This window comes from Anas acuta, chromosome 1 (genome assembly GCF_963932015.1).
Source record: "Anas acuta chromosome 1, bAnaAcu1.1, whole genome shotgun sequence".
NCBI classification, from domain to species: Eukaryota; Metazoa; Chordata; class Aves; order Anseriformes; family Anatidae; genus Anas; species Anas acuta.
In genome coordinates, this window is record NC_088979.1 from 7826480 (window position 1) to 7844421 (window position 17942).

The 17942-nt window shown below is 43.5% G+C and overlaps 1 protein-coding gene and 1 long non-coding RNA gene across 3 annotated transcripts; one reads left to right on the top strand and one right to left on the bottom strand.

Moving 5' to 3' along the window:
• Window positions 1–1137: 1137 nt before the first annotated feature.
• Window positions 1138–5112, top strand: LOC137846941 (uncharacterized). The gene is made up of 2 exons (XR_011090676.1): window positions 1138–1870; window positions 4197–5112. It is a non-coding gene; the product is annotated as an uncharacterized lncRNA (long non-coding RNA).
• A 526-nt stretch (window positions 5113–5638) lies between these two features.
• On the bottom strand, window positions 5639–15811 carry LOC137846771 (coiled-coil domain-containing protein 90B, mitochondrial-like). Of its 2 annotated transcripts, XM_068664909.1 has the most exons (9): window positions 15649–15808; window positions 13746–13865; window positions 11161–11264; window positions 10129–10230; window positions 9384–9425; window positions 9232–9303; window positions 9073–9126; window positions 8182–8296; window positions 5639–7056 (listed from the first exon to the last, which is right to left on the bottom strand). In XM_068664909.1, the coding sequence occupies exons 1-9, from the start codon at window positions 15758–15760 to the stop codon at window positions 7001–7003; spliced, it is 777 nt and encodes a 258-aa protein (XP_068521010.1). In that variant the 5' UTR covers window positions 15761–15808; the 3' UTR covers window positions 5639–7000. The 2 variants fall into 2 exon arrangements, with proteins under 2 accessions (XP_068521010.1, XP_068521078.1); XM_068664977.1 differs by lacking the exon at window positions 9384–9425 and having other exon boundaries at window positions 15649–15811.
• Window positions 15812–17942: the final 2131 nt, after the last annotated feature.

The window sequence follows — 17942 nt, forward strand, 5'->3', positions numbered from 1 at the left end:
CCCCTCACTTCAGAGATTCTCAAAGAGCAAATGTTTTACTTGATAGTGAATTGTGGTATTTCCAGGAATTGTAGCATCAGGCTTTAACCAACAGAACCACTTAGCAGTGGCAAACAAGTGTATTTCAAGCTATTGCTTTGCAGTAGTATTTTTAAGAATGAAATGAGTGGCTCAGTGCTCGTTATTTTGGCATATAACAAGGTGTGGTTAAAACACTAGAAACAGATCTTCACACTTCAGGTGTGATATTCAAAACCACATTCCATTCCACGCACTATTTTTACTTTGGTATCAATTCAAATTATAATTATTCTTTTAAGTAATCAAAGTGAGTGTTGTGATATTTAACGGTCTGATTTGGACAAGCTATTTTTTTTCTAATTTTAAGGTGGAAAAAGTTATATGCAAGAAGAAAAAAAATGTCTCAATGTCTATGAATAAGTTGTGAAGAGCAATACTTGCTCCTGCCATAACTGATGAGTACACAAACTGCAAATACATTTTTAAGTTATCCTGTGTGAGGTCAAGTCAACGGTCAGCTGCACTCCCTAGGCAAGAAGCTAAATATCATATCAGCAACGGTGTTGATTAAAATAAAAAGGATATTCTTCAATCGTACCATGTGTACTGCTCCTTAACTGGGGAAGAGGCTCTCAGAATTGAGTTAAAGACTGAAATTGTGTGTTTTAAGGCTCAGTAGGACACGCGTGAAGTGTCCATTTGCCGAGGCGATCGGCTCCGGGGCAGACGCGTTCTGCAGCGGAGCGGGGGATCGGGCCAGGCAGGGCTCATTTTCCGGCACCGAGCCTACTTCAGGGAGCCGCCAGGAGCCGGCAGCCCTCGTGAGGGAGGCTGACGAGGCGAAGGCGGAGCCAGCAGCGACCCCTCCCCGGCCGTTCAAAAGCAGCCCCTAGGGAGCGCGGCGACCAGGACGGGCAAACAGGGCGTGGCGCGTCAGAGGGGAGTGGCGCGGCAGTTAGCGCAGGCAGGGCGGAGAGCAACCCCCTGCCCACACGAACACCTCTTAACGACAGCCGTTAGCTAGGTGATAATGGTCTCCACCAGGCACGGTGCGCTCTCCAGGAGGTCGGTACACACCCAGACCGACTGCCCGTTAAAGAATGCAGCGGTTCAGCTAACCAGTTCCAGGAATCTCAGTTAATTTAGTAGCCACTGTGGGGGTGACGGGGTGACTGATGAGGACTTGTGCAACTGTTCATCAGCCAGTGCTTCCGCTTTCCTTTAGTCGGTGCCATGCAGGCTGTCATTTGATCATTCCTCATCTGTGGTTAACCCAATCACTTTAGGAAGGATGTGGAGGAACCAGCCATAAATGAAGAAACTGCCCCTGGCCTGTCCAGAAAACCAGTTTAATGCCTGTTCTCTGTTTCCTGCCAACTCTTCTACCTCTTGGGCATTTCTCCCTCTTCAGCAGCTGGAGAAAGACCTGGGTTGCAGCCTGCTCAAAACCCTGGGGCTGGCTCAATGTGTGGGAAGACGTCGCCATCTCGCGGTGGAGATGGTCATGCGCTGAGCACAGCTGATTTGTGGAGAAAGAAAAACAGTAGATTCTGAAGCTTTTGCAAAGGGTCTTAAGCCAGGAGCACACTGGAACTGCAGTTTTCTGCTGTGACTAACCTGCTCCTGAAAAAAAAAGCCAACACGTGGAGTAGCCAGGACATGCTTGGATGTGCTTTATGCTCCGTTTGTCTCCTTTGCTTTTGGCAGGGCTGTGAAGGAGCTGGAGGCTCAGCTGGAATTCGAGCGAGTCAGGCGGGAGAAGCTGGAGAGCCAGCTGGATGACTACCGTGCTGAGATAAGCCACCTGAGAGAGAGACTGGAGAAAACCTGCAAGCCACCTGCAGCCCTGGTGCGTGCCACCCGAACGGCCCCTTTCCCAGAGTGTGGGACAGAGACTTGTCCCACTGCTTGTGCACATCCATTCTTGCTAAGATTCCACAGCATGGTGCTAGGAAATACCAGAGTAAATGTGTCAGCAGCTTTCAGCTTGGGACACTGAGGGAAGCAGCAGCCTTTGCTGCATCCTGACAGTGTCTCTGCTCTGAAAAGATAGCAGTTTCTCCTTGTGCCCTGGCAGAGAAGCATCTGTATTCTTTCAGGATAGCTCTTCTCCTTGTCATTAGGTTTGTTTTCCTTCCTTTTACTCCAGACTGGCAAGTGAATGGGCAGAGTGCTGTACTGCTGTGTGCAATGACTGATTTCAGCAAGTGGTCTCGTGTCATCTTAATTACCAAGTCCACTGACAGCAAAGCAGATACTGGCATGAACGATTGGTTGACTTAGCAGGCAAAGACAGAAAACGTACAGACACATTTTTCATCACATCTGAGGACAGATCAGAAGTTCACATGCTAAGTTTGGGGACAGGAGAGCTGGCTTTTCAGGTCTCCCTCTGCCACATATAATCTCCCACAAGACAATGTGATAAGTCAATGTCCTGTTTCTCAGATCTTTGCCATGCAGTCCAGCCTTTGGTGAGGCACCTGGGCTCCTGCTGCTACGGCAGGTGGGAAGCGGTGTGCAGTGACACTGCTGGGTTGTCCAAAGATAGAGCCAGTGTGAAAGGTGCACGGCCTGGCTGTTCAATGCTGTTCTTGGACCTTTGTTTACCGGCTGTTTTGGCCATTGCACTGCCTTGGCCATGCAACTGGTTGCTGGTCCTGCTATAACCAGTCTAAAAGTCAGCTGAGGAGTCACTGACAACATGGGGCACTTGGATTTAGGGCCTTCCTCTGCCAAAGAGGGGCCTGAAGATGCGTCCCCAGGGGCTGCTTCAGCCAGCACAGTGTCAGCTCTACTGAGATGGTGCCATAGTCACCCCCCCTGCTTATGGTTGTATGGCCACTGTAACTCAATATTCACAGATCCAGAGGGAGGGAGGGAGGGAAAACAGGTGTACAGGCTGTTGGGGCAGTCATATGGGATGGGGAAGCTGGTCTGTGCTTCACATGGAACATTTACTTATTTCTTGGAGGAGAAATTGGGTTGCTGGATAAGCACTGATATCTTCAGCCAGGTTTGAATGACAGCCTGGTATTTGGAGCATCTCTACTGGGCAAGGGTCCTTTTCCAAGCGTGATGGGAAAAAATGCTTAGTGAGTGCATTGGGCAGGAAACAGGCAGCTAGAGCTCAGTTTTCCTACTGTTTAAGCCACGTGTGGGTTTAGCCTTCGCTTGAGTAGTTAAATGTGGACTGTGGGACCCTTTGGCTGTACCAAGTCTCCTACTGGATGGCCAGTACAAATGGTGCTTTTGCAGATACCATCCTTCCAGCATGGCCTGCTTACCATCTGCTGAGTCAAATGGCTTTAAAGGACACTGAGACATTTCTAAGAAATTATGAATAGCTTCCAAAAATACCTTTGTTGTTGTTGTTGTTGTTGTTGCTTTGAGGGCTTCTGAGCCACAGAGCAGTCAGGGAACTGCTGTTGTTTTCTTGCAGCTTTCCCTTGGAACGTGCATTACACAGCTTGTTCCATCTCTGTCTACCCCATTCCATGGTTTCTTCCTCCTGCCCTCCCTTGCAGGACTTTTTCTGCACCCCTCCTGCGTACAGTTTCCCCTCTCTGTTACCTGTCCCTGTTTTCCTTGCCACCACATACACACTGTGAAGCTCCCACAGCTGTTTGCTTTCTGTTAAGTCCTCAGAGCTGAGCTCTTCCCTGCTGCTGCCACCCTCTGGCTGGCCAAGTGCTTTCTCCTTTTGAAAAAAAAAAAAAAGTCACTTTCTGCTTCCACAGCACACTATAGGATGTTACCCATTCTACTCACCTGGCAGGTTTAAAAATCTGAGATAACTACGACATAGTGCCCTCATTCCTGCGGTGGAGGAGTGGCTGTAGGTAGTTTGCTACCAGTAGCAGTCTGGGAAAGCCCCACTGGCCGTTAATGGTGATCAATCAGATTGACACGTGATTACGTGTCAATAGCTGAGGCAGGAGGCAACTTCTACTGAGGCAGATTTTCAAAAACTGCTGTGACTGCTGTAACCAAGGGACCTTCACATTTTGCCTTGCTGTGACTGCTATCTCATGCCCTGCCACTATATTCTACCCCGGCTTCAGCACAAATACAGTATTCTGTGGTTATTAAAGCCATGGATTTCTAAAGCCTGTCTTGGGAGGTAGCAAGTTTCAGTGATGGCTGTTTAATGGCTGTAACATCCTTTGTTTCAGAAAACTGAAACTATCTCCAATCCTCACAAAAAAGAGAAAAAAGAAAAAAAAAAAAGAGTAAAAGAAAGTAAAGAAGAAACCAGCCTGCAACTCTGGCAGAGTGTTTGTGAGACCGCGCTGAGGACTGAACATCAGACAAGGGGCTGGAAGACCTGAGGAGGTAGTGGCAATATTTTACACCGTGCAAAGTGTTTGCGAAGCCCAGTTCCACAGATGTGCTGTGGTTCACTGAATTTCATTGAACTACTCTCCTAGTTTTCTGGCATAGAATATACTGTTAGATCACTGCAACAGCATAAAAAACAAACCAAAACAACAAAAATAAAAATAAAAAAAAATAATAAAAAACCCCCACACTGTCAGACTTCTGTTCCTGTCCAGGTAGTAGTTAACAGTTTTACAAACTGTAGCATTTGAGAGAAAACTGCAGCCATGTCATGGGACCTAGGGTTCGAGGAAAGTATCCTCATCTACTAGTCTTTGTACTACTGCCTTAAAGAAATAAAATAAAGCATCTTACCTCAGTCAGAACCAGCAACATGGTCCTGAAGCAGTGTCTGGGACGAGTACTTGCTGAACTGCGGGGACAGGTGCCAGGCCCCTCACTTTCCACCTTCAAGCCATTCCTAAATAAGCCCTGAAGCTATTCCTTTGTGAGGTGCCAGATAAACTGCAGCGGTGGGCCCCCGACTCTAAATCAAGGCTGAGGATGTCACTAGGTTACAGGGCATGTTGTGGTTAGAAATAGCAATCCTGACATCCCTGCCTAAAAAAACATTTAATGGCTTTACATATAATACAGCTTTTTTTCTCTTATCTGCATGCTATTGTGAAGTTATTTTCCTCTGGAGCTCCCACCATGCATTAACATTTTGGCTGTCTCTGTTCCAATAAATCTTTGTATGATAGACGGTAATTTGCTAGTGCTTGAATCCTCATCTGTCTTCTTAGCTACCTAAGGAAACAATCTCTGCAAGTTTTGAAGTTACTGGAAAAAAATCAAATTGTATTTGTGTGCATACACAAGAGACTGGGGGAGAGGCATGCAACAGAACAACCTAAGCCTTGTTACAAAGAGGAGAAAAACAGTCTCCAGAGCCCTCCTCAAGGTGTAGAGGGGTGATGGTGGTAGGAAGCTGTAGTAGATAAAATTTCATACATCACTGCTGGAGCTATTCTCATGTAGGAACACTGCAAAAGATGAACACAGGTCTTTCAGCGAACTTCAGAAATAGTTATAGCTCATACTAGGATGGATTTGTATATGCAACAGTTACAAGAGACAAGTCACTGCCTGAAGTTCTTGCTGCTGGCTCCTGTGCCTATGTCACTAGCACAACAGAAAAAACAGCCTCGTGTCTCAACACAACAGCACTGTGCTCATTATAGACCCCACATTTTTACAATCTGGTAATCTGTATTAAAGTCTCTCAGACAGCAAATATAAGAGATTAATTTTATTTTCATAAATGTAGATGGTAAATACATAATGTCATGCACAGAATACAAGAACTTGCAGGATAGCAGCAAGTTCAACTGCAAACAGAACCGCAATACAAAAGTTGCCACTATACCAGCACTATAAACTCTGTACCCCATAAAGGGCTTACTCTGATAAAGTTTAGTCCAGCAAGGGCTTTTTTATTTTTTATTATTACTATTAAAAGAAATCTACCTAAGCATAGGCATTTGTACTCAAGATGTGACTGCTTCAGGGAAGGCATCCACCCTTTACATCCCATCTCTGGAACTAGAGCTGTGAAGGCCTTGCAGAAAGCAGAGGAGGGATCATCACCACCTGAAGGTTGAGCCTGCCTCACAGCATTACGGACCACTCCAGAGGAGCATGGAGATGGGAGCAGGACAACCAGAGCCACAATGGCACTACCTGAGGTGCTGAGTTTCTGTGCCACAAGCCTGATCTGATATCCAGAAAACACACAACTTTTTATTGGAAATACTTGGTACTCCTTGAAGGGAGGAGTTAAGAGCACTTGTCAGCCCCTGGGCTGTATGCAGTTGGTGAGAACAGAGGCATTTCCCCTCAGAAAGAGGAGGACAGAAATTATCCCACTGGAGAACTGGCCACTGGGGTTACAGAGATTGTAAGAGATATTAAAAATAACTACATCTGTAGATACATTTTCATTTTACATGAGATTTTAACTGTATGTAAACATTTTTCAAGAAGAACAAGGATTCTTTAGTACAGGCCTTGGAGTGTGTTTATATATATATATAAATATATATATATATTCATATTTAATTATGAAAATAGAAAACCAAAGGGCCAAGCTTCAACCCATCACAAAAAACAAGCACAGACTAAAGGCAAACATCCAGCTCCTATTTTTCAGATTACGTTGCTTGGTCAGGGTAGATCTGCTGGAATTCTCCTGTGTTGGTAATACTAATTTAGAAACAGTAGTCCCATATTCTCATGGGTATGTCAAGTGTTTAGTATCTCCAGTTTGAGTGGAGCTGAGAGCACTGGAAGTGTTCTAAAATACAACAGACTTGATTCTAAAACCTATTAGGAAACACTTGCTGATTTTATATAGGGAATCTTTTGAAATAAATACATTATTCAATAGGGGACAATGAAATATTACTATTATTTGCCTACTCCGCACTCAATTATTTTGATCTTTAGTGTTACAAAGTCAGAAAACACTTCAGTGCACACTAAGAGCATCAAAACAAAAAGGTACCAAAGTTATCTAAGCTCAACTGTCATCATCTACTTGATGTTGCTTGGGTGGCCTTTTCTCCAGCTGTATTTGATGCACTCGTTCCATTCAGATCTATTTCCAGAACCTGTAAAATCCCAGTGCTATTGCTAAGCAAGTGAATACTGAAGCTGTTAAAAAAAAAAAAAAAGTAGTAATTAGATGAATGTTAAATCATATCACCTTTTAAATACAGGAAATTAATTGCAAACATATAGAAGGATATCTAAAGTACTGCTTCTGAAACTTCCTCTATTGTTACAGTAGTGAAAATTCTGGAAAACAATGACTTGTCTCAGGTGCAGCATCCTGCATGGTAGCACTGCCTAGACAGTGAGACAGGAGGTCAAACTACTCAGCAGCCTGCAGAACCATTTTTTCAGGAACACATCTGAGTCACGGTGGATAACAGAGCACAACAGACTACAGTGATTTTTACTGTTGTTGCCCATCTATCAGTAACTGTATTACAGAATAGAAGGCTGTATCAAGTCTTTCATTAAACATGATTAAAAAGATTTTCCACTGAGCAAAACGACAACACGCATTTCACATGACACTAGGATATCATCTCTGAAGTCTGATGAGTTGTCTTCCAGATTTGTTGAACCAGTGTTTTCCCTCTGAACTTGTTCTCTTTTCCAAATGTAAGTAGGTTTCCCTCTGAACTTGTTCTTACTTCCGAATATAATGTGTAAGTGTCTTCTTATCCAGCTCAAATGAAATACAGATTTCATTGGTTACACATTGAAAACTCCATCACAAATCAGACTTAAATTTGTTCTGCTTTGTAGAGGAACTCTACAAAGTACTGCCACAGTGAAACTGTGTGGAAGTCAGAATGGGAGATGGAACTGCTCATTCTCAGGCTAATCCTCAAAGCTTGCTAACATTCTCAAGCAATCTCTGGAAAACTTTTGAAGCAACCCTGCCACATAAACTGTCAGACTAGACAGGGTATTTTGATTTCTTTCCCAATCTCTTTATTTATTTTAATGTCCATGGTCCTCCTAATCCCGGTTTGGGGCACAATCATACACCAACTGCAGCGTTTGTTGTGTTCTCACCTCTTCTGTGCTCTGTGTTCCATTTCTTTCAATCACGGCGGGGGGGAAGCCCCCACCAAATTCTAGTTATCAGCTGCTGCGCAGATGACTTTTTGAATTCACTTGGCGAGTAATCTTGAGTAAGTCTTGAAAAAAAACGTACACATCCAAAATACTCCACTGGCACTCACCTCCTTGCCTATCACATACCTGCCAGGTAACGTATCGTATCCAGTTTATTTGATTCCATCAGTGTTTTTAAGGAAGCTATTTCAGTGTCAATTTTATTACTGATTTCTGAAATAACGCTGTTGGTACTTGAATCCTGAAACATTAAGAGAGGGCATATATTTGACAATGATCTCAAGCTTTGCAAAACCAAACAGGAATACCATACTACCAGCAAGGAGAAATTTCCAACCTATCAGTGAAGTAAAATATTTAATACCTAAGTGATCTTCGAAAACACAGAACAGCATTTAATACAATCCAGGAAGGATATTAAGGATGGAGATAGAAAAAGAGAAAAAAAATCTGTACGACCTAAGTTTTATCTCTGATTTGCCAAGTGCCTCCTAAAGGAGGCATTCTACAATGTGCAGATAGTACCCCTGAATTTTTGCTGAACAAAGTTTTAAGAATTCACGAGCCATAGCTGGGAAATGGATGAGATGCTGAAGATGGGAAACGTCCATCATCAGCCTCTTAGACTTCAGTGCCTTCCAGGAGGTTTTAAAGACTGCCAGCCCTTGAAACTTGCTTGGCTTGCTTGGCTGAACCATCCCACTGGCAGGGCTGACCAGCTCATCCCTTAGCACTGGGGAGAGCAGCATGCTGGTGCATGCCCACCTGTAACAGCCTACACAAAGGCACTCTGGAAGGGAGGGAACAAGTCTCGTACGCCTTCTGCTTGGGTGATGTTTTGCACAAATCCCCCACACTGAAGCAATAATCACGTACAACATGCGTATGTGATACATGCTGACATTTTGGTTTACTACATTCAAGTATTTATTAAGCTTCTCAAAAGCTGTGTGTTCATGCAACATGTAATGTATAACTATCCTGCTCAATATAAAATGGCTTTTATTCACTACTTACTTTTTTATGAAACTCTGTAGTTGCCTCCATCAATTTCCTTTCTTGATCTGTAAACTGTGGATAAAAGATAAATTACAACTGTAGATAAAGATAAATTACAATTTATGTCATTACAAAATGACATAAAACTGGGCAGAGTATCTTCATAGACCAGCTTACCATATCTGTCACTCTGCTCCTCTCCAGGTTTATATCTAGCTTACTGTCAGCTCGGATTTTACCGGTTTCATTCTGTAGAACAAAAAAAAGATCAAGAAAATAACTATTTACTTCCCCCAGCATGAGTGTATAGCTACTTGCTGTTTACTCACCATTAACTGCTGTTTAACTTGATCTAATTCAATTTTCATTTTCTAGATGAAGAGGAAAAAAAGTTTTTAGTAAAGTCAGAAAAATGCTGGCCGAGCCAATCAGTTCTGTGTTACTGCTGCACATAAGTGATTACTCTTCCACAGTTTTTCTCCCAGCAGAGCAATTTGTTCCTAGCTACGCTACTTAGGCTATTTAATCTATATCCTATAGATTAACTATATTCTGTGTAGTATATCTATACAGCCAGATGTGATCTGCTGGAAATTTTTCATAAAGCGAAGGAATCATTTTGTGAAGACATACAATGAAGATCTTGTGATTCTCAGACTAAAGAGAGCAGAAAAACACTAAAATGCTGTCAGGCAAAACTAAAACATGTCTAAATCACCAGTTTAATTAAATTGTTGCAAAGAAATGGCTGACTGTTCTCCCTGGATTATGCTCTTAATGGTGACAAGGCTAATGGAATCACCCCTAAATAAAAATACAGAAGGTGATTGTAAGATGTGAACATTTTTTTTTCCTTCCAGAGGAATTAAACAAGTTGTATGAAATTAAATATACTTTTATACGATCCCAGGAGTTGCAACATATAAACATTTCAACTCCTGGTAAAAAGCATCCATAATTACTTCTACGTAAATATTTTGCACCACAGAAATGTACAACAGATATAATCCAATTTAATTAAACAGTTAAATTGCAGTTCATTTAGTGTAATTAAAAATGTTTATTTATTAGTACCTCATTCTCAGCTCTCAAGTTTGCAAATTCACTTTTTTCCAGAATAACCATGTCTTTTCGAATGGAGTCCAAATGTGCCATTATCTGCTGTAAAGTTATTTCCTTAGAAACAACAACAAAAAGTCAATGATTAAGTTTCACGCTTTCCAATAAGAAAAGATTTAATGTTTAAACTTACGAAATTAGCTACAGCAAAGCATTAAAACATGAAGAGTCTCCAACAGGAAAGTGACAGAATCATAGAATTTCATAGCTGCAACTGTTTTTTGACAGACTTGAGAAAAGCAGACGGTGTTTTTTCCAGTTGCTTTTATGTTAACTCTGAATTTAAGCAAAAAAGCCAGAGGTATCTAGTCTAAGCATTTATGAAGTGAAACAAAAAAAATTCAGATTTGTCCTTCCATTTTCAATGAACGTTCAGTAGCCTATCAAACAAGTTGGCAGTTTGAATCCAGCTCCTAACTAAGCACTTACGGGCATCCACAGCTTCTCTGTCAGGGCAGCCTGTTACACAGCCTCCCCACCCTCTGAATGAAGAATTTCCTCCTTATATCTAATCTAAACCTACCCTCTTGTAGTTTTTAAAGCCATTCCCCCTTGTCCTATCACTGCAACTCCTGACAAAGATTCCCTCCCCAGCTTTCCTGCAGGACACTGTAGGTACTGGCAGGCTGCTGTAAGGTCTTCCTGGAGCCTTCTCTTCTCCAGGCTGAACAACCCCAACTCCCTCAGCCTGTCTTCACAGGAGAGGTGCTACAGCCCTCTCATCATCCATGTAGTTCTCTAGATTCGCTCTAATAATTCCATATCCTTCTTGGACCCCAGAGCTGAAGGCAGGGCTCCAGGTGGGGTCTCATGAGAGCACAGCAGAGGTGGACAGAGGGTATTCTTAGCATCACCTTGAGACCTAGCTCAGTAAGGTATTTATAGTACTAAAGAGAGTTGCACTTGTCCTTCAAATATGCAAGCATGTGCCATTGTGCTTATACAGTGCTGAGTATTTATTTATACACACCATAAATAAGTTCTTACCTGCTGAGCCTGGGTAACCATATCCTTATAGACTGTGTCTAAACTGACATTTGACAGGGTGATTAACGCTGATACGATGGTCTCTGCTTGTTCTTTTGCAAAGCCTGAAAAACAGGTGAAGGATGAGAAATTAAGGTAACATTAGAAAGCTGGGTGACGAATAGGGCAAGAGGTCCATAAGAAATCGGGACACTCAAGTGCTGTACTTAGCTACAGTAGCAAACGGGAAGTCACACAGTCACTGAAAACTGATGGTGAAAGCTGGTCGGTGTGACATGTCACTACGTAAAAAACAGACAATGCTGCAAAAACCTGAAGATCATTAACGTTCAATACACTGAAACAGTCTTTGCAAGCAGCTGATGGGACTACCAAATTTCTGTACCGTGTTTAACTGCTCATGCATTATAAAAATAATTGAGCAAGATTTTACCTTATTATAAACCTTTGCAAATTCTACTAAACCCAAACTCACCTTTGGCCATGCACCACGTATCCTACAGAATAATAAAATTAAAAGGTGAGTTTATATTCACCTGCATATATTCAAAGTTTCCTGTGCAGCTGTGAATACATGTAAAACTGATTTGACAACTGCTGTATCCATTGACTTTACAATTCAGGCTGCAAGATGTGTGCTTTCTGAGGATAAAAATTACACTTTGTTGATAGCTCAGTGCAATTTTTAACTGTTTGAAGATGATGTATGGTAAAGAGTAGAAAAAAAAAGCTGCCATGTCAATTAAATCTGATTCAGTGCTGTGGGCTTGGACCCTAACAATCTATTTCCAGCAATCTCTTTGATTTGTTGTATTTCAGTTGCTCCATTTCCCAGCTTGGGATCAATTAACTTTTCATTGAAATATGCTTTCAAGGCAAATTATTAAGAAAAACATCAGTGAACTCTTCTGAAGTACAGGACTCGAACTGTAACACTGGCTTGTATTACTTGTATTACAAAAGCTCTCATGCTTTATGACATTTTTCTTCCACTAAGAGGTGTGGTTGCATCGCTTCAGTTTCTCTGAATTTTCAGGGTTGCTTAGGTTCTTGCTATTTCTTTTGTTTTTCCTCTATTCTTACTTGCTGCTTGGAAGTTTAGAAAATGTGAAGAAATTCACACGTGCAAGAGTTAAGACGCTGGAGCCTGAAAACTGCCTGCAGCAAGTCTGACAAACATTAAAAGCATCCCTTAGCTTTGTGATTTCTTTTACCTTTTTAAAGGTAAAAGAATTTTTTCACTTTTTTTTTTTTTTTTTTTTTACCTTTTTTGTGATTTCTTTTTAACTGTTACCTTTACAGCCCTGTCACTGTGATACTAAAGGGTCTGTTGTAGTTATGGAACAAATTAATAAATTGCTTTATAGCAGCAGACCAGCATCAGACAGACTTCACCTTACGTTCTAAAGGAACTAGACAGAAATAACTGAATTAGTACTCAGGACAAGTAACATCTAACAAGCTATCCTGGCTCCTCAAGTACTGGAAAGTGACAAATACAACATCAGTTCTAACAATAATTCCAGAAGAGATGTAAAGAACTAGGGGCTGACAAGTCAGACACACATGAAACAAACAAAAACAGAAAAAAAAAATATTAGTGTACTATTAAGAGTCTTCTAGGTACTAAGACACATTATTAGTAGACCTTAACAGTGGAAAAAATCCTAACTCAATTGGATAAAGCTGCAGCTGTCACTTAGGAGAACGATCTTGCGATTGTAACCGAGAATTGATAGCCTGACAAAGACATCAGCTCAATGCTTAGGAGGATCAGCAGAGCAAACCAAACTTTAGGAATTACTTAGAAAAAAAAAATGCCAGCAGCTCTGTTCCTTCCCCTGTGAGGCAGCTTCTGCTTGGGAAAATCCAATGAACTAAGAATCTTCTGTTTGAAAAAAAATAATGATGGGGGAACGTGACATACATTTACGTAATCTTAAGTGACATGAGAGATCAAATGTTCATTCCTCCTTCCTTCAAAAGGACTGAGGGGCATCAAATTAACACAGTGGAAGCCAGGTTCTACATAAACAAAAGGAAGTATTTTTCCACACATTGAGTGGACTTCTGAAACTCCATGAGAAAGGATGTTGTGGGTACTAACCGACCCAGAGTAGTTCAGGGGCTTAATGAACTTACAGAAGGAATTCCCTTGGAGGTCACCAAAACTCCTACCCAGCACAAAATACCTCCAAGGTGAGAGCAGTTGGAGGCCTAGAAGGTACGAGGGGATATGCCACTGATCTGCCCCATTTTTACACTCTTCTGCAGACAAGGACTTGCAGTCCTATAAGGGACAGAACCCTGGGCTAGACAGATCTTTCAGCTGACAACAGACAGACACATTCACTAAATAAAAAAACAGGTATTAAGGATGTATTATGCTCCTCAGCTGGAAGATACTATGCAAATTTACCTACATCTACAAAAAAAAAGGTAAATTTAATGTAAGATTTAATTTGTATGGTTACAGAAGCATCAAAAAGTATCAGATACCTAGCCTGCACCAGACTTTAGTACTAAAGTACTATAGTACTTTAATTCCAAGTTTTTCTGTGAATTATTTAACAGACATCACTTACCATGGGCTTCCAGATCCTGCACTAAGGCATGAGTATCAAAAGTCACTCTCCTCTGCTCCAGTGGAGTGATATCAACTCTTCTCACATCGTATGAATTCCTAAGGAGCGTGGCAGCAAAGCCTGGAAGTGACAAACAGGTATTTGAAACTTCACCCAGTTGGTTTATCATGCAATACAGTAATTTTCTTTCACCGTAGCAAAGCCACGTGGAAGTTGCAACAAAAAGCTGGGTCCTTTTGGTTCCCTGGTTACAGCACACATCTGAAGCCACCAGTCCTCTCTTTTCTTAGGGAATCTATACCACCCAGGACTCGCACATCAATTTTAAGTGTGTTCCTATAACTAGAGAGCTGTGCAGGACAAGCATCCCGATACACAAGAAATAAAACTACCACAAGTAACAACAATAGGAGAAACCTGATTTAAGTGATGTTTCTCATCTTTTAAAACATGACCTTTCCAACACACTGGCAGTTTCTGCTGGTTACGGTTAACAATTATTTGGCTCTTCACAAAATCCCTCGACTATATTCTCTTTACACATTCTCCTACCGCTATCCAGCAGAGAGTGCCAGGCGTGCAGATAAAGGTACACACACATGACACAGATCTAACATTCAGGATTAATTTGTTGGTTCACCAGTAACTGGGTGAAAAAGCAATACTGGTACCTAACACATCCTAGATCTCCTTAGATCAAGACCCACCCTGCTTATTATGTTAGTACCTTCCCACTGGATGCTTTTGGTTTCTCTGCCTTTATTTCAAGGATACTTTTCAGTTCATCTCATCACCATACACCTTGCTGATTGCATTCTGACAGAATCTTTGTTATCTAAAATGCTCTGTTACTTCTAAATGCACGCTTACTTGAAACCTCCCTGGCTCTCTCTGTTAATGAAACTGTTTTTTATTTAGGTGCTTACTTGAATGCTTTTTATCATTTAAACCAAAAGGAAGTTATGCTGTGACACTGATGGATAAGGTAAGTGCTACCTTTTATTGTCTCTAAAGAAGTGACTTAAACTAAGCTAGATGTAGTATCCAAATCAAAGTCCATGTTAGATTTAAGATGAGAGAAAGGAAAAAAAGCATGTTTACGTACATGAACTACATACAACTCATTACAAGTAACTCTAAAACTTAACACCCCTCCCATTGAGTCATAACAGCTTTCAATTATGGAGCTCTTTGTCTGCTAAATGTGTCGACTGATATTTTCTCCGGGATTACCAGGGCTTGCAGCGACAGAAGTGGCAATAGCTTTGCTGAAAGAGAGCATGCTTCGACTGGACTTATGCTAGATTTTTTTTTTTTTTAAACTATGAGGTGGTGAGGCCCTGTCCCAGGCTGCCCGCAGAAGCTGTGGATGCCCCATCCCTGGAGGTGTTCAAGGCCAGGCTGGATGGGGCTTTGGGCAACCTGGTCTGGTGGGAGGTGTAGGGAGGCTTGGAATTGAAGGTCTTTAAAGGTCCCTTCCGACCCAAACTGTGATTCTGTGACACGTCTGACACCGCCTGTCTCAAAAGAGCTAAAATTACAGCACAAATCTTTTGGTAGCCTACGCAAGCTGCCAGCACTCTGAGCACGCCTCTCCGTGCCCCTCCGCTACCTTCTACTGCTCCTTCTGCACCGCAGAGCTGCTGCCAGCCCCCCAGCTCCTGCGGGCACCTCCTCCCCCGGCAGCCGTTCTGCGCTCCCCCCGCAGAGGCCCCCACGACCCCCTTCAGGGGGGCCGCCCCCACCGAGGGCCCAGCTCCCCCCCCCCCACGCCACCTCCACCCCGAGGCTCCCTCCTGCCGCCTCCGCCCCGCGTCACCGGGCGGCTCCCGGGGCTCGCCCGTCAGGTCTGCGGCTCCCAGCGGGCCGCGAGCCAAACCACGGCCCCTCGGCCGCCTCTCACCTCTGCGAGGAACCGGAGGGAGCGCGGCCCGAGGCGGCTGAAGGGGGAGCGGGGCCGGCCGGGAGGCGGCCCAGGAGGCGAGGAGCGCAGCGCGGCGCCCGCCGCCCCTCATCGCCGCCTCAGCCGCCAGGCGCCAGGCACCGCCCGCCCGCCGCACCGCCCTCCTCCGCTCGGCCCCGCGGGCAGCGCTGGGAAGCGGAGTCCTCGGAGGGACGGCGAGCAGGGGAGGAGCCGCAGCGCAGAGAGCAGGAAGGGCTCCGGACGCCGCTTTGGGCTGGCGGCGGGCTCCCCTCAGGCGCCATGGTGGGGTCGTCCCCGCTTACCAGCTCTGGTTATCGCCAGCAACTTTGGCTATATGCAGTGAAGAGTTACATATGCGTGAAGTTTCTCAATATGCCTGTACATATGCATAACCTATCCCTGCTTTGGGATTAAGCAAACCCCCATTCTTCTGTGAAATGTGTTCATCTGATTTGTGTCAATACGGAGCAATGCTAGGGCCGCATGATGTGATGAAATGTGACCTTCTGTCTTACATACCCTTGTACATTCGCCAATGATTTTTCCGGTGCTCTTCCTTTACTAGTGACCATAGCAAATTAGAGGGGATGACGAATTTCCCTTTCCCTTCTTCAGTAATAGCCCATCCCTCTTGGTTATACTCTCCCTTTTGACTTTTGATTAATTTTCTGTCCTTTTTGTTGTATACTGGCTCACTTTCAAGGGGGATCTACCCATCTGGGATCAGGGCTCCCTCAGTTGCTACCTCATCTTATGCTGCTTCTTTTGCCTCTCTATCCGCCAGATTGTTTCCTTCCTCCAATTCTGAGCTCACCTTCTGGTGTGCCTTAATATGCATGACTGCTACCTTTTCAGGTCGTTGGACCGCTTCTAATAAGAGCGTTATCTCCTTCGCATGTTTGATGTTTTTCCCTTGTGAGTTCGACAGTCCTCTTTCTTTCCAGATGGCTCCGTGTGCGTGCACAACACCAAATGCATACCTTGAGTCCATGTAGATGTTTATTTTATTTTATTTTGCTATTTCTGAGGCACGGGTCAGAGCAATTATCTCGGCCTTTTGTGCAGAGGTATCTGTTGGCAAAGGTCCAGATTCTATTACCTCTTTGCAAGTGATAATTGCATACCCAGCATGTTGTTTTCCGCTGATGATGTAACTGCTCCCATCAGTGAACCAGATTTCCACATCATCAAAAGGAGTTTATGGCTGGAGTAGGTAGCTTCAATGGTCTCCAGGCAGTCGTGGTGTACTGGCTCCCCTTTGGTTTCCGCTGAGGAAAGAAGCTGGGTTGACAATGTTAGTTACCACTATTTCTATATCACCTACCGGGATAGCATGGTATTTCAGGAACCTTTGTGGGGAAAGCCAGTGATCACCTTTCACTTCTGGCGCTACGGACACTGTGTGAGATACCAGCACAGTTATTTTCTGGCCCAAGGTGAACTTGTGTGCTTCCTGGATATTTTGCACCACTGCTGCAACGGCTCTGAGGCATCCCAGCCATCCCTTGGCAGCAGCATCCAGCTGCTTCGAAAAATAAGCAACTGCCCTTCGCTATGGGCCCAGGTTCTGTGCTAGTATTCCCAGGGCAATCCCCTGTTTCTCATGGGAGAAGAAGAATGGTTTATTCACATCTGGAAGTCCCAGAGCTGGGGCTGACATGAGAGCCTTCTTTAGTTGAAAGGCCTCCTTTGTCCATTGGAGGTCCCTGTTCCCATTTGCAATGAGCACATACAGCGCTTTTACAAGCAGTTGTGGTGGTTTTACTGTGCTGGGCAGCTAAACACCACAACCGCTCTCTCACTCCCCCTCCTTAGATGAGGAGGGGGAGAAGTAAAGCAAAGAACAACTCATGGGTTGAGATAAGGATAATTAAAGGGAAATAATAATAATTAAGGAAAGATTATTATGAACTAAACAATTTAACTAAAGGGAAATAAAAAGGGAAAGGGGAAAAGGGAGGGGGAAAGAGAAAATTAAAAAAAAAGGGGAGGAAAACAAATGAATAAAACAAATGAAGGCTGTGTGGAAGTGCAGAGGAAAGAAATTACTCTCTACTTCCCACAAATGAGCGATGATTGACCATGTCCTTGAAGCAGGGCCTCAACGCACGTAGCCAGTGTTCGGGAGGAGGACCGACATTTTCACGAGAGCCCACCCCTCCCCTCTTCTTCCTGTTTCCACCTTTTATTGCTGAGTGTGACATCACATGGTATGGAATATCCCCTTGGTTGGTTTAGGTCAGCTGCCCTGGTGATGTTTCTCTTCTCACTTT

Bases quoted from the DNA above. Each gene is read 5' to 3' on its own strand.
- LOC137846771 (XM_068664909.1), bottom strand. From the start codon at position 15,760: ATGAGGGGCGGCGGGCGCCGCGCTGCGCTCCTCGCCTCCTGGGCCGCC. The intron at 11,265-13,745 runs GTAAGTGATGTC...CCTGTTTTTCAG, and splicing joins GCAGGATCTGGAAGCCCATG to GCTTTGCAAAAGAACAAGCA. The intron at 9,127-9,231 runs GTAAGCTGGTCT...TTTTATCCACAG, and splicing joins GGAGCAGAGTGACAGATATG to TTTACAGATCAAGAAAGGAA.